This window comes from Elephas maximus, chromosome 13, assembly GCF_024166365.1.
Source record: "Elephas maximus indicus isolate mEleMax1 chromosome 13, mEleMax1 primary haplotype, whole genome shotgun sequence".
Lineage (NCBI taxonomy): Eukaryota > Metazoa > Chordata > Mammalia > Proboscidea > Elephantidae > Elephas > Elephas maximus.
The window spans coordinates 104,820,770-104,838,067 of NC_064831.1; the positions used below are offsets into that span (position 1 = coordinate 104,820,770).

At 40.9% G+C, this 17,298-nt stretch overlaps 1 protein-coding gene across 1 annotated transcript in view; it reads right to left on the reverse strand.

Annotated features, from left to right (window-relative positions):
• OCA2 (OCA2 melanosomal transmembrane protein) overlaps positions 1-17,298 on the reverse strand; it is a 454,916-nt gene that overhangs the window by 199,140 nt on the left and 238,478 nt on the right. The window contains exons 21-24 of the mRNA XM_049905844.1: positions 13,750-13,809; positions 13,001-13,105; positions 9,897-9,990; positions 1,117-1,210 (exon numbers count right to left, since the gene is read on the reverse strand). Coding sequence (XP_049761801.1) covers positions 1,117-1,210; positions 9,897-9,990; positions 13,001-13,105; positions 13,750-13,809 — 353 coding nt within the window. The remainder of the gene's footprint in view (positions 1-1,116; positions 1,211-9,896; positions 9,991-13,000; positions 13,106-13,749; positions 13,810-17,298) is intronic.

Below are 17,298 nucleotides of genomic sequence, written 5' to 3' on the forward strand. Positions count from 1 at the left end.
TCAATGTAGTAAGTTCATGTTGGCAGCACCATTTTATGGGACCACCAATGTCCATTCTACCCCCCTCCCCCGCCTGCTTATCCACCATGCTGGTTGATGTAGGAAATGCTATGGTGTGAGTTCAAGCAGCAGTCTTGGAATGTAATTCCATTCATTCCTGTCAAGCAATTTACCATTGATTGCACAGCCTTGCCCTAGCCATGCAATGGTTAAGCACTCGGCTGCTAACCGAAAAGCTGGCACCCACCCAGCAGCTCCAGGGGAGGAAAGACCTAGTGATCTGCTCCCATAAAGATTACAGCCTAGAAAAACCTATGAGGCAGTTCTCTGTCACATGAGGCTACTATGAGTCAAAAATCAACTCGAGGACACCTAAAAACAGCACAGCCTTGCATTCAGAGAAAGGTCATACTCCTGACTGTAATGAGAAGGGGGGCTCTGAGCATGCTGCACAGTGGTGCCTGCACAGTGGCTGTGTGCAGACATGAGCTTGGAGAGGGATGGGAAACAAACATGCAGTTGGGCCATGTGAAAATAGGTGTGGAGGAAATCGGGACCCACAGCGGTCCAAGCTCCCTTGTAGCAGGTTGCCGTGTGCCAGCAGCTGTGTGCCCTGGCTATGTGCCTATGGACAGCCATCCTCCCCACATTGTGCCCACACAGGGAATGCCTCCTCAGTGTGACAGTCTTGGCTACACACGGAGCATGCCTGAGTCTTTGTGAGTGTGGGATTTCTGCTGTACACTCCACAGATGACAGTTCTCATGTGCACCTCATCTCGTACAGCCAGCCACAAATCCCCATGGGAATTTCCACAAGAGCGGCCGCATGAACATCATATGCCTGGCAAGCCACAACCATCTCCTGACTCTTTCACTTACTATGAATCATTCAGCCCCAAGAATGTCTAAATTCCCCCCGTATTATGAAACTAGTCTCAATAATAAATCTATAATGTGTTTTGTCTGAGCTTAACCTCACCTATGCCAGTCTCTCTGATTGCTAAAAACATGCTTATTCCAGTGCTTGACAGTATGCATCATTGTTATTGTTGTTTTAATTAATGTAAGCTTAGGTGCTATATGTTAAACAAATTGAAAATGAGTTTAAAAGTACCTGAAAAATTCCATGAAGGAGAATCCGTATCCATGCTGCTCAGCAATTCCTGCACAAACTACATTTGCTGATGCTCCAATCAGGGTTCCATTGCCTGAAATCAAAATCAAGACCCAGTTTGTCTTGGTGGCAGGCTTCTGTTCTCTTGTGTTCTGCTATATATCTGGACCATCTCACAGGATCCTGACTTGATTATTCTTTACAGGCAAGTCAAAGTGATTGATTTGCAAATATCGGGGAGAAATCCTACTAGCAGCAAGAAAGTGAATTCACTGCTTGTAAAAAACATTTATAGGTAGAACTGCAGCTGTTCTACATGCAAATCCCTGCCAGTTAAGACAGTAGTATATTTTATATTTTAGAGGATCCATGACAGTGGGAGAGAATGTGTCCTTAGGGGCAGCAGAGGATATCTCAGATGAAAATCGCCTTCTTCAATACTACTTCAGGACTAGGACACATACCAGGAAACCCTGTTTTGGGTGGGGAGGGAGGAAATAATGGCTGCACAGATGAAAACAACCAGGTTAGAGCACTTTGTTTGGCATTTTTCATGAAAGGGCATTTGTCTGGACATGGAATACCTCTCTTGACTTGCATATGATCCATGTGGGGACATACAGACACAAACAACCGTCTGAGTAGTCTGGGTGAAGAAAATGATCCAAGACTGGCCTCACAGTATTAGAGACCCATCTGTCCCAATACACACACTGATTGATTAAAAGAAGGATAGATTTTCTTGGTGAAGCCAGTCACATCGTCCATCTCTCTAACCCATAGTGATCAGTGTTGGAAGAGGGACACTGATCCAGGCTCAGTCATTTAGCTCAATCTGACATCTGGGCGCACCCTGGTGAGGACAAGACTCTCCTTCCACTGAGCTACTCAGGGCTGGTGACCTGTAAGCTGCAGATCTGGAGCAGACCACAGCACTGTCAGCCTGAGGAACAGCCCTTCTGAGAATGGAGCCCAACGAAGATGAGCTGGGCAGGAGGAGGAAACGCCAAGGACAGAGGGTGGCGCACCATCGAGCCTATCAGCCACCTCATCAAAGGTGGGCAGATTTAGACACACACACTCTCGCATACTTGATCAAGGCAGTTTCAATTGCATTTCTGTTGCTTATAACCCAAATAACTAAAAAGACAAAAAAAAAAAAAACAAACAGTGTTGATTTGTAAAAAGTAATGTGAAGGTACTGTTTTATTCCCATGGCACTAACTTAAATTATGTCATTATCAAGAATAGTGATCCTTCTAGCAATCTCGATGTCCTGCCTCCCAATCTCCAAATATCATCCTTGCTGGCATCCATGTAGCTGACCAGGTAGCCAATCCTGTACACAACTGTGCCAGTCTTATACACGATTATGCATCTGGTCTTATACACAACTCAGACAACTGACAACTGGTCATATACACAGTTATGCGGCTGACACTACACACAGCCGTACAATCTGGAAACTCATCTTTTACACAGCCATGCTGATGGACATCTTTTTAAATGTACATTATTAACCTCAAACGGGCTCTCAATCATGTCCTGAAATCAAAACTACTATTCTCAGTCTATTTTATCACTCAGTTACCTAGTTGAATATGTTACACCTTCTCCTCTCTCCTCTCCTGTGCTCACACTAAGCTTTTTCTTTTCCTGAGAAACTAGACAATATTTGATAATAAAGGATAACCTCCTCTGCCCCGGCAGACCTATTCCCATACATGTGACCCTATTTTCCTTAGCATGAATGAACCGTCTTTGCTCCTGAAGAAGGCTGGCTCCCTCATGTACACACAGGCTCCATTCCCCTCTCACCTATCTGGGGACATTGCTCCAAAATCTTCCTGTCTCTCTCCACTACATTCATTTTCTTCTCTCTACTGCTTCTTTCTCACTTGTGTGTAATCACATGGCCATTTCTCCCATCTAATAGAAATAAATCCTGATACCACAACCCCCTCCAGGTAAATCTAAAGAATTTAGAATAACGAGGCATTATATCTACAATTTACTTTCATATGGGTCATTAAAATTTATATGTATTAAAATACAACTTAACTAATAAACTGTAAACAAGACAAAAACCCAGAGAGAGTGAATAATAAAAACAAATGTGATAAAATGTTAATGGTTGTAAATCTGGTAAAGGATATTACATAGGAGTTCTTGTATTGCTGTAAATTTTCTGTAAGCTTGAAATTATTTCAAAATGAGAAGATAAAACATACTCTAACTTAGCGTGGGCCCTCCTGAACTCAAGATAGACATCCAACTACACACTCAGCACACTTCTTGGGTGTCTAACAGACACCTCAAGTTTAACATTCCACTCAGTTCTCCTCATTTGAGTAAATGGAATCCCCATTCTCTCAGGTGTTCAAAACAAAACAAAAAAATTAGCATTATATTTGAATCTTCATTCTATCCATTTATACATTTTGTAGGATCCACATTCAAAATGTAAATAGGCAAATCCTGCTTCCAGCCATGATGGAGGCACTGACACCAGCAGCACCCTCCCACTGTAGATAACCAGAAAACTCTGCACCTGTGAGGCTGGCTGCACAAAGATTTCACAGATAGGACATAAAAAGCATGAACATAAATAAGGTTAAAAAGTTGGATTTCTTCACCATTAAAACCTCATTTTCACTAAAAACCACAACCAAGAAAATGAAAAGGCAAGTCAAAGACTGGAAGAAAACATTCACAAAAACGTATACCTGATGAAGAACTTGTATCCAGTATATATAAAGAATTTTATAACTCATTAATAAGAAGACAAGCAATCCAACAGAAAATAGAAAATGATATAAAGAGATATTTCACAAGGTGAGATGTACAAATGACCAATAACCACATAAAAATTCTAAGGCTCATTAGTCATCAAAGAAATCCAAATTAAAACCATAACAACTCACTCAAATGGTTAAAATCAATAACACCGACAAAGCCACATTCTGGTAGCAGCTGTTGACAGCAGCTTTATCCATAACAGCCAAATAATGAGAAACAACCCAAATATCCATCAACGGGTGAATAAACACTTCAAAAAGTGATGAAAAATTTCATAGTAGAATGAAAAACTACTTAATAAGAAAATTTTTTTTACTGATAAAAGCAACAACACTTATGAACCTTAAAATGTTATGCTGAACGCTTCTGTTTCCCGGCAAGATAAACCAACGGTTCCTTCTAAACAACCAAAACAACCAAACAAACAAAACCTAAATAGACAAAGTATATAAAACAATGAATTCAAGGCACTGGGCTTTAGGCAAAGAAGGACAGTGATCTCTGAGAGATAGGAGACAAAGGAGAGGAACTTTGTGATGTCATTCAATATCATACTGTATATCCCAGCCAGACCAATAAGACAAGCAGAAGAAATCAAAGATATCCAGATGGGAGAATAAGAAGTAAAACTGTCATTATTCTCAGTCTCCATGGTTAGAGAAATTAAAGAAGACTTAAATAAGTCAAAAGCTATACCTTGTTCATACATCAGAAGATTCAATATTTTAAAGACAGAAAAGCCAAAAACAAATTATTAAAAAAAAAAAGTTATAAAGCTAACACTATCTAATTTCAAAACGTATTGTAAAGCTAGAGTATTTAAGACAGCATATTAATAGCATATATAAATAGATCAATTGAACAGAAAAGAGTCCAGAAATACTCATACGCATAAGGGCAACTGATCTTTGACAAAGGAGTCAAAGGCAATGCAGTGGAAAAAGGATAGCCTCTCAACATATGGTGCTGAAACAATTAGATATGCATATGCAAAGGAAAACAAATCTCACTCTACCTCTTACCATATACAAAAATTCACTCAAAATGACGCATAGACCTAAATATTAAACCTAAAATATAAATTTTCTAAAAGAAAACACAGGAGAAAATCTTTGTGACCTTGAATTAGGCAAAGATTTCTTAGACATGACACCGAATACACAGTCCATAAAAAAAAAAAATAGATAAATTGGACTTCTCCAAAATTAAATACTTCTACTCTTTAAATACATTATTGGAAGAATAAAAAAACAAACCACAGAGTGAGATAATATATTTTCAAGGCACATCTGACCAGAGTATGCAAAAACTCTCAAAATTCAATAAAGAAAGAAATGGGCAAAATTTTTGAACATACTTCACTCAGGAAGATGTATGGATGACACATAAGCAAATGAAAAGATGCTCAACATCATTAGTCACCAAAACCCAAAAAAACCAAACCTGTTGCCATCGAGTCGATTCCAACTCATAGTGACCCTATAGAACAGAGTAAAACTGCCCCATAGGGTTTCCAGGGAGTGCCTGGTGAATTTGAACTGCCGACCTTTTGGTTAGCAGCTGTAGCTCTTAACCATTACACCACCAGGGTTTCCCATTAGTCACCAGGAAAATGCAAATTAAAACCAGAAAGATATATTATTACACATCTATTAGTTAGAATAGCTAAAATTAAAAAAGAGTGATCATGCCAAGTGTTTGCAAGGATATGGAAAAAGTGATAGTCTCATACTTTGCTGATGAGAATGTAAAAAGTGGACAATCACTTTGGCAATCTCTTAAAAATTTTGACAGTCACCTACCATATGGTCCATCCATTCCACTCCTAGGTATGGTCACTTTCTAGAATTTATTTCATTTAGGTTTCTTTGCATCTTCAGTGTTCTGAGGGTTTTTAAAAAAAAAAAAAAAAAAACTATGGTTTTGTAGCTAATGTGGTTTGTTCTATGTTGGGTTGAAGGCAATGCGATCTTGCAATTGCTTACTTCCTAACTAGATTCAGAAGCATTCTGATGCAAGCTTTGACTGACAACAGCATGGAACTAATAAATCTCTCCTTCCCTCCTTCTATTCCAAGGCACAATGGTTCCATAGGGCCCATCTAGAAAATGCTCCACTTCACTGAAAACTGGCTTTCTCTTCCTGTGACGCTATCACTAGCTTGGTGATGTACTGTGTGTTTGCTTTCTCTCCTCCACTGCCTCACTTCACTTCCTCCCACCCTCTTTCTGCACCTCCCGATAAAGCCTCAGCATGCCTAAGTTTTGCCTACGCCTTGGCTTTCTAGGAAACAAAGGCTAAGGCAATTTTTTCTTCAGACTTTTTTGAATTGCCCTTTGCTCTTAGTGGAAAAAAAAAAAAATTGGGGGGGTCAGACGCAGAAAGAATTCCTTGTTTTGAAATATCTAGTGAATTTCACCCATCTTATATAGCAAATTACATTTCTAAAACTGACCGAAAACTTCTATTTAAACTGGTCTTCAAAAACCCTGAGTCAATGAGAGAGAGATCACCGATGGAATAAGTGTAGGGTTAGTGACTGGGCATCTGATATACCAAGAACAAGTACGATCAACAACCAGAGCTACTAGGTTAAAAAAGTTTCAAAACTTAAAACCTTCATTCATTACACCTGTCTTCCTGCTTGCAAAGTGGCCTCAGTCAGCGAGTGTTTGCCCATCATTTTAGGTTGTTAGCCACACAAAAATCCTCGCAACTGGGCCAATAAGCAACATCGTGATAAACAGAGAAAAGATTGAAGTTACCAAGGATTTCATTTTACCTGGATCTACAATCAATACCCATGGAAGCAGCAGTCAAGAAATCAAAGGATGCACTGCCTTGGGAAAATCTGCTGCAAAAGACCTCTTTAAAGTGTTGAAAAGCAAAGATGTCACCTTGAAGACTAAGGTGCACCTGACCCAAGCCATGTTATTTTCAATTGCTTATGCATGCAAAAGCTAGACGATGAATAAGGAAGACCAAAGAATTGATGTCTTTGAACTGTGGCATCGGTGAAGAATACTGAATATACCTTGGACTGCCAAAAGAACAAACAAACCTGTCTTAGAAGAACTACAACCAGAATATTCCTTAGAAGTAAGGATGGCGAGACTGTCTCACATACTTTGGACATGTTATCAGGAGGGATCAGTCCCTGGAGAAGGACATCAGGCTTGTTAGAGTAATGGGTCAGTGAAAAAGAGGAAGACCCTCAATGAGATGGATTGACACAGTGGCTGCAACAATGGGCTCAAGCATAACAACGATTGTGAGGATGGCACAGGACCAGGCAGTGTTTCGTTCTGTTGTACGCGGGGTCACTATGAGTCAGAACTGATTCGACAGCACCTAATAACAACAACCACAACAGCCACATAAGTAGTCCATGTTAACTTCTTTCCTTGAGAGCCCCTCCATGTTTTCTCTGCATGTTCTGGGGGAATCAGAATGAGCACAGGTGGTTTCTCCTACTTCAAGGCCCAGCTCAAAACTACCTGCTTTGGAAAGCCTTCTTGACCTTTCCCCCACCCCCTCTCTAGTGCTCCCTAAAAATTAATTCCACCATACAAGGACAGACCTACTCATGTTGGTCATAACCTTAGCTTAGGGGACTGTTTTCCCCACTCAAGAGATGGAGGGTGATTCATTGTCTAGCCCAATGTCAGGTTAAGAGCAGACACTAAATAAGGTTAAATGAGCAAAATCCCACATCGAAGACTCTTTCCCAGGTCTCCTTGGACTCTTTCTATTGCTGATGTTAAATAAAACTATGAGAAGAATTGCAGCTTCCCATGGGGCTGGTTCTTTAATAGAACAATTCTAACAAGCTGTACTCTGGTAAGAATGTGAGGTCTCAATCACTATACTAATTAGCAGTCTCTAGAAATTATGAACTTTGCTGGATGACATAAATCACCCTCTTCAGACAAGGAAATAAACCAAAAAGAAAGTTATGGATTCAATAGCCAGAGATCAATTACAGAACAAAAAAGCTGGATTATTTAAGCATGCCTATATGAAAAAATTAAAACTCCAAAATCTTGACCAAAAAGGGGAAAAGATAGTACAAAATTTCAAATTCTCATGGACTCCAGACTTTCTGGAGCCATGGAAGCTGAATTAACCCCTGAAACCACCATCCTGAGATAATCTTCAAACCTTAAACCAAAACTATCCCCCAAAGTCTTCTTAAAACCGAAGTTTAGCTTAACTAGTAAAAAATATCTGTCTTAACCATTTTTGTCTTTAAGAACTATCTGTTTGTGATCAAATTGACATAAGCAACTCAGATTAGATAGGAACCTTAGGGGGCACTGAATTTATGTTAATGGAAAGGAACAATTCAGAAAAGGAGGGTGTGAATGATTGTACAGCCTGAAGAATGTATCAGTAAAAGGTACACAATACTGGGGAAGTCAGCACAACTTGACCAAGCCAAAGTCATAGAAGCTTCATAGACACATCTGAACTCCCTGAGGGTCCAAATTATTGGGCTGAGGGCTGGGGACCATGGTGTCAGGAGACACCTAGCTCAATGGGCATAATACAGTTTATAAAGAAAATGTTCTACATCCTACTTTGGTGAGTAGTATCTGGGGTCTTAAAAACTTGTGAGTAGCCATCTCAGATACTCCACTGGTCCCACCCCAACTGGAGCAAGGGAGAATGAAGAAAACCAAAGCACAAGGGAAAGGTAAGTCCAAAGGACTAATGAACCACAACTACCATAGTCTCCACCAGGCCGAGTCCAGCTCAATTAGATGGTACTCGGCTACCACCACCAACTGCTCCAACAGGGATCACAATAGAGGGTCCTGGACAGAGTTGGAGAAAAATGTAGAACAAAATTCTAACTCACAAAAGAGGGCCAGACTTACCGGTCTGACAGAGACTGGAGAAACCCTGAGAGTATGGCCCCCGGACACATTTTTAACTCAGTACTGAGGTCACTTCTGAGGTACACCCTTCAGCCAAAGATTAGACAGGCCATAAAACAAATAATACATGGAGCTAAACCATGTAAAAAAAAAAAATACTAGACTAAATGGACACACTAGCACAAGGGCAAGGACGAGAAGGCAGGAGGGGACAGGAAAGCTGACAATGGGGAACCTAAGGTCAAGAAGAGTGTTGACATGTTGTAGATTTGGCAACCAATGTCACAAAAAATGTGTATTAAATGTTTAATGAGAAATTAATTTACTCTGTAAACCTTCATCTAAAGCACAATAAAAAATATATATAATCAATGTCACTGAATTATACACGTAGAAACTACTGAATTGGTGTATGTTTTCCTGTATGTATTCTCAACAGCAATAACAAAATTAAAATTTAAAAAAAAGAATGAAAACTGCTGTCTTATCTCAGACTCTCTGCAGTCCTCTTCTGCTCCCCAAAGTGATCAGGCTTCCAAATGTGAGGAAGATTCTCATACAGGGCCCTCCAAAGACACGTACATCCCAAAGGCATCATACTAGGTCCCAGGGGTCAGTATCTCCAGGCACTTTACAATTTCTTCAATCAAACCCCAACAAATCCTTCATCTTTCTTCCTACTCTTAGCTCAGAGTCACTGTTTCTCAGTTCACCCATTCGCCATTTCACCCCATCCATTAAGGAGGGAAAAAGAGGAGGAGAAAGAGGACTGTAATAGAGAATAGCTTCTGACTGTTTCAGAACATAACTACATTCCACATGGAAGTGTTGACAGTGACCAGGCTGTATGGACTGAGTTGGACTATGGTGCGGGTTTAGGATGCCACGTGCAGTTCCACCAGGAGTGGGACACGGCAGGCCGACAGAGAAGCTGAGTTAGCTCTAGAATTATTCCAATCAAAGCTGACAGTGTGCCTCCACTTGGGAAACCATGAGGGCTTTCCTTAATTTACCCTCAATCTCGTATCAGTGAACTCTTAATTTCTGACTTGAAAACAGTGCCTCTGTGCCTTTTCCCACAGATGCAGTCAGCATCCTTACCTCCTAGGCAGGCTCCAAGGGCTAGCGAATACATGAGCGGCTGCACAGGAAGGCTGACCTCAGGGTCTTGGCTCAAGTTAAGAAGCACAGGAATCTGTGGAGGAAAAGAAGACTGATATTACAACTCATGAAAATGTAGAGGCACTGTCCACATTGTGAGTCACTAAACTCAAGACAATTTTTCAGCAGTCAAAAAGTAGCACAAGAATTTGGAAGGAAACCAACATGAACTCTGGGGTCCACAGACACTCGAGTCTGACCCAGCTGTGTGACCTCTGACTCCAGCCCATGATTAACTGGTCCCCCATTTCCTTACCTGCAACCCCATTGTACAGGCACCACTGTGACTCTTGAGTGAAGCAATGTCAGGAAAAGCTAAGCAGAGTGCCCAGGAACTTAATAACATAAGAGAATCTATGACAGCCCAAAATGCACCAAGTCCTGTGCTAAATATTTGCATGTAGTCACTTATCCAATACCCAAACACTCTTGATATGTGTCTATTATTCCTTCCATTGACCAATGAGGATTCCGAGATTCAGAGAGGCACTAGACACAAATCTCGTGAGTGACTGGCCAGAATTTGAGCAGAGTTCTTTGATTCCAAAGCACACTATGGCAAACCTATGCTACACTGTTTCCCAACACTGCTCTCTGCCCTATTTTCTATGACCCCTAGCACTGAGATACTCTAACAGGCCTCACATTCAATAACCAGAAGCATCATTCTCTATTCTCTAGTCTGTCATGCCAGCATGTGTGTGTGTGTGTGTGTGTGTGTATGTATATGTATGTGTGTATATGAAGCGCTGGTGGCTATAAACCAAACAAAAGGTCAGGAGTTCGGATCCACCAGTCACTCCTTGGATACCCCATGGGACAGCTCTATTCTGTCCTATAGGGTCACTATCAGTTGGAATCAACTTGATGGCAATGGGTTTGTTTTTTGGTATATATATAGACAGAGAGAGAGAGACACGCGTACGTGTCTGTGTGTGTGTGTGTGTGTGTGCGAGCTTCACTGGTTTTGCTCCTCTAAGGAACTTTGCCTAAGACATCCTCAATGCTGCTACTGAAGTAGCTTCTGCTCTTGGTCCTTGCATTTCCCTTCCTTCAGCCTCTTGGCCAGCCTGGGCCCCTAAGAAGCCTTCCCTGACTTTCCAAAGGTGGCTGATGCTTTCTAACACTGTATGCTCAGAGCTTACTGCCAGAACCTCACTTAGCACTCCTCCCTCCTCCCCTTTATGCTCCTGTAGTTTAGTGAAGAGCCCAGACCCTCTGTCTGCCCCCACCGTGACCCCTTATGTGCCCCGACGTGACCCTCTCTTCACAGATTCCGTTCCTAAAAACAGCCTCTCTTTCTAGTGCTTGTCCCGTCTGGTATGGCCAGAAGGGCTGTCACTTAATCCCGTGAAGACTGATTTGCCTCAGTTCAGCATCCAGTGAGTTCACACTGAAGACTAGCTGAGGGCCCCCTTCACCTCCATGGCCACGCCTACACATGGGGTTCAAATGTTGTTGCTCACATGTCCCATAAAGAGTTTCAAAAAAATACATGACCTCCCTCCTACATTTGAAGTTAGTATGTGAAATGTGTTGTCCTTATTTAAGTCTCTCCCAAGGATGCCATCGGTAGCATATAGTAGTATCGCCATTCTCAAACAAAAGTGATCCACCACTGTCTTAAATATATCCATTTAAATTTAAATAGCATAATATCATAATTCACTGAAAAATACAGAAAAACTCCTTCTCAATGAATGGTCTGAAACAGGAGAGTGCCCAGGCCTTACTGCCAGACCTCTAGTCCTGCTCTAAGGCCCAGGGAATGCCCGGGAGGGCCAGACAATCACAAGAAGGCTGAGCATCCCTCACAGGGATAGGGAAGGAGACAGAGGTATGTGACTGCACCAGGGCACTGGTCACAGGTGACAATGCTGCTATGATGTACATGGTCCAGAGGGGAGATTCCCAGAGGTGGAATACAGGGTCTCTAAACATCAGAGACTCAGGTGAGGAGGACCTTCTACCCGGTGGTCTCAGGGTGATGCTCTGGGGGCTGCCCAGGGATTCCGGAGGGAGGCCGTGGCAGACAGGACTGGTAAGCATGCCGTGGGGTGTTCCTGGCTGTGTGGGCCAGGGGTACTGGGTATGGGATGCTGATAGAAGGCTTCCACCAGCAGAAGCATGTGCTCATACCAGCTGGAGAGGCTGGTTTGGAGAAGGGGAGTGACAAGGAACACTCAGGGCAGGGTGACCAAGCTCCCAAACTCAGTGGGGGAGTGAGCCAAGGCACTCAGGAAAGCAGCAGATGCTGAGGGCTCCATGGGGCAGCCTCCCAGAGGGGCCTTGGGTTCCTGGTTGCCTCTTAGACATTCCAAGAATGGAGCACTATCCTGAGATAAACTCCTTGTCTTCTTAAACTAGCTCTGTTGATTGGAACTATTGATTGAAATGCTGATACAACTCTGAGAATTACATATCAAAAGATACTATCATAAATGGAAAACCAAAGAACGGGGTCAATTTCCAGGACTCAGGACTAGGAAACATGGCATAGCCAAATTGATACAGATATTTTTAGAGACACAACCCAATCCAGAACAAACACATTAACATGTTTAAATATACTGTGATTACTGATGGCCTTGAATTTATTTCTACAATTTTATTTTGGTTTTCCATTTATGATATTTTTTTCTTCTGATTCCCCCACTCCCATCATTTCCTGCCTTCTCTTGGATTGATAATTTCTACCACCCCACCCCCCGAGGTGGTTTGGAAAATGCTACTTTTACTCCTAATCATTTAGTGAGTATCTTTTCATTTGTATTGAAGAAAGAAAGAAAGTACAGTCCTTCCATGGAGGGCAACAGCTCTCTGTCAGCTGACCCCAAAACAACCAGTCACCTTGGACCACTCCCATTCACTATGAGTCTGGGCTCTCACCATTCTCTTCCCTGGGATCTGCTTCATCTGTCTTCTCAGGTTGTGACTCCAGCAAAGAGAGAAGGTATCACTCCCTGTTTCCTCAGAGGAAGGGAAGCTCCAGATTGCATGCTGGCTAGCAGTGGAGCCCTCTACATCTAAAGCATGTGACTCACCATGGTGGCAGTGAACGGGATGTTGTCAATCAAGGAAGAGGCTGTAGCTGAGACCCAGACCACCAGGACAATAGCTGCTGCAAGGCGCTGGTCCTCAGGGACCATCTGGAAGGGCAGATAACGGCAATGCTCAGAGCCAAAAGTTACCTGTGCACAATTAGCTGCAGTGTTAAATCACATACATTTAGCTTTTGATTTAACCTGTGAGATTTAGAAGGGACCTTCTGACACACAAGAGACACAGGTTCAGTGGCCAGGGGGTGTTCAAAAGGGGCCACACCAAGGCTTTCCCGACTCCTTATAGGACCCTCTGGGTTTCTGTGAGTAAATGACGGGAGGGCAATTCCAAGAGCTTGCTCCAGCCTCCTAGTCCAGTCAGGTGGAAAGCAGAGCTGCCTCTTCCGTCGCCAGCACCTGGTGGTGACAAACACTCTCACCCTGACCTGAACCCCAACATAGACTGGAATGGGGACTCTGCAGCACTCATTTGTTCAGACTAGGGGTTGTGTTGCTCTCCTTCTTAGGCATTTTTTACTAAAGGCTAACAGCAAAATAGCAGAAAACTGTAATTATATATTCTTTGGGAAATGCCTCCCTTCAGCTCTAGGCTACAAAGGATAAAATAGGTTTCCTGCAGTAATTTATTACATAATATGGCTTATTCTTGCCACCCTTTTTTTTTTTTTTTTTTTTTAACAAAATCAAAAGGGCAGTGTCTGGAGCACATTCTATTATACCACTTAATGTACCTTTATTAGCAAAGCAGTCTGTTCTCCTATATATTCTATTAAGTGGAGATGTCCCAATGCCTAGAAGAAATGGACATATGGTGAGAATCAATTTAAAACTGAGAATATATGTAAATTTTTAAAAACCATGTCTTAAAAATAATACGCAGCCCAGACTCTTGCTTCTTATAAAAGATCAGACTCAAATATACAGCCTATAAATAATTTATTATCATATGTGCGCACAGAAGATTCATCAAGGAAAACAGCACAAGAGCAGAGGCACGGGATTCCTCACTGATTTACATTAATATCCATATTAAATTTAAATTCAAATGGAAGGCAATCTCTTTAAGATCTGTGTATAGGAGCACTGTTCAACTGTACCTAATCAAATGCCATTCCATATAGAGGGTCTTTCAGATAAATTGCATTTTCACTTCCTTTTTAAAGTTAAACATTATAGTTAAAGCTTAAGTACTAAAAAGAAAATGCTTGGTTTTTACAACCTTCAAAAAAAGGAAAGGAAGGTCTATTTAACTGAAGCACATAACTAATTTCACAGTACTGAACACATTCAGAACACTGTTTTACAGGAAAGGTAGGAGATAATAAAGGAGAGAAAAGGGCAGCACAGGAGCCATTCTGCTACACCTACCACCTTCGTCAGCACCAGTGGGGACACTTGGGAACAAGGAGAGTCTGGAACAGGAGAGAATCAAAGGGGGAATCTTGTAGGAGTGACACAGGGATGACACAGCTGTCTAACACCTCTCAAATTTGAACTTTTCATTGCAATTTGATTATGCTGAATGATTCTCAATATTGAAAGCATCAGATTGAACATGTTCAAATAAAAATTGAAAAATTCCCAAATTTACTTACACTTGTTACTTTGATCTATGAGTTTCAAAACTAGAACAAAAATGCTGGGTCTTATATCACAATTCTCAATTCAAAATAATAAATCTATTATATCAACTACGTCATACGGATAAATTCTATTTAGAGAAGGGTTTTCAACCTCAGGGCTAGTGGCATTTTGGCAGGAAATTCCTTGTTGTGGGTGGCTGTTCCGTGTGTTATAGGATGTTCAGCAGCATTCTTGGTCTTTACCTACTAGATGCCAGTAGAACTTCCCCTCCATCAATGTGAAAACCAAAAAAGTCTTCAGACATTACCACTGTCCCCTGGGGGACAAAATCATGCCCTGTTGAGAATCACTGATTTGGAGTAATCACTTACTTAAAGAGACAAAAAATTTAAACTTCAAAAAAAAAAAAAAAAAAAGAATTATAACCATACTTTTCATTTTGATATATACTTCTGATTCAAAGAAAAGTCAGAGTTCAAAACCAGATTAAAAAATTTTGCCAGATAATTTTGCCTATTAAACACAGTCCTCACCTACCCACATCAGGGGCCTAAGGACAGGTAGCTCCACTCAGGTCACCCAGCCACCCGCGACAGGGGTCCAAGTATAACTGCTACCTCGCAGTCCTTACAACCAAAAACACTGGGTGCCCATGGTCCATCTGCAGAACCCACCCACCTGTGCACACTAGGGAACAGGGACACGCTTTCCTCATAGACATGTGGGGGATAATTCTCAGCCCCCTGCCTTGTTCAGACCATGATGTGCTGCTGCAACCAGATACCAGCACCTACACAAATCACCCCTGCCCCTCTAAGACTGTAAGACAGAGCCTGTACCACACGCTTGATGATCAGGTACCTGGACACCTGAGCTGAATTCATACAAGAAAAGTGAATGGACTCCTAGACTGATATACCTGATAACAGCTCTAGTCATCTAGGGGAAGGACGTCAGAGCTCCAAAGGAGAAAATAATCAGGCTAGCTCACTCAAGAAACCCATTTGGGCATATCAAAACAAAACAAAGCAAGAAGCTATGACACAGTAAGCAAACATAAAATAAACTAATACAATAACTTATTGATGGCTCATAGACAACAGTCAATAACAAGTCACATAAAGAAAGAGACCATGATTGCCTCAACTAGGTCTCAAAACAAAGAATCAAGGTATCTTCTAGGTGAAAGTGCATTCCTGGAATTACCGAAGGCAAGATACAAAAGATTAATATACAGAATCCTTCAAGACATCATGAAGGGAATCAGGCAATATGCAGAACAAACCAAGGAACACACAGATAAAGCAGTTGAAGAAATTAAAAAGGTTATTCAGGAACATAATGAAAAACTTAATGAGCTGGAAAAATCCATGGACAGACAGCAATCAGAAATTCAGAGGATTAACAATAAAATTTCAGAAGCAGACAGCTCTATAAAAAGTCAGAGGAGCAGAACTGAACAAAAGGAAGGCAGAATTTGTGAACCTGAAGATAAGGCACTTAGCACCAATATATTTGAAGAAAAATCAAATAAAACAATTAAAAAAAAATCAAGAACCCTTAAGAATCATGTGGGACTCTATCAAGAGAAATAACCTACGAATGCTTAGAGTACCAGAACAGGGAGAGATAACAAAAAATACAGAGAGAATTGCTGAAGAACTGTTGGCAGAAAACTTCCCTGATATCATGAAAGATGAGAAGATATCTATCCAAGATGCTCATCGAACTCCACATAAGGTAGATTTTAAAAGAAAGTCATCAAGACATATTATAATCAAACTTGCCAAAACCAAAGATGAAGAGAGAATTTTAAGAGAAGCTAGGGATAAAAGGAAAGTCACGTATAAAGGAGAGCCAATAAGAATAAGTTCGGACTTTTTTTTTTACTCGGCAGAAACCATGCAAATCAAGGAGGCAATGGGATGGCTTATATACAAAATTGAAGGAAAAAAATTGCCAACCAGGAATCATTTATCCAGCAAAGCTGTCTCTCAAATATAAAGGTGAAATTAAGACATTTCCAGATAAACAGAAGCTTAGGGAATTCATACGAACCAAACCAAAACTATAAGAAATACTAAAGGGAGTTCTTTGGTTAGAAAATAAATAATATCAGGTATCAACCCAAGAATAGAACACTGGGCAGAGCAATCAGATGTCAACCAAGACAGGGAAATCACAAAAACAAATCAAGATTAAAAAAAAAAGCCCCAAACAGGAAAACAGCGATGTTACTATTTAAAACAAGACAACATTAAAAGAATAAAGAGGGACTAAGAAATGTAGTCATAGATCTTTCATACGGAGAGGAAGACAAGGCGAAACAAAGAAATAAAAGTTACATTTAAATTTAGAAAAATAGGAGTAAATAATAAGGTGACCACAAAGGAGACAAACTATCCTACACTGCAAAATAAAATACAAGAAAAAAATAGAGACTCAGAAGAAACAAAATCAACAACAACGAATATGAGGAAAAGACAATATATAAAGATAAGCTACTCAACACAAAAAATTAAGCGGGAAATAGAATCTGTCAACAAGACACAAAAAGACATCAAAATGATAGCACTAAATTCAAACCTATCTATAATTATGCAGACTGTAAATGGAGTAAATTTATCAATAAAGAGACAGAGATTGGCAGAATAGATTAAAAAACATGATCTATCTATATGCTGCCTACAAGAGAC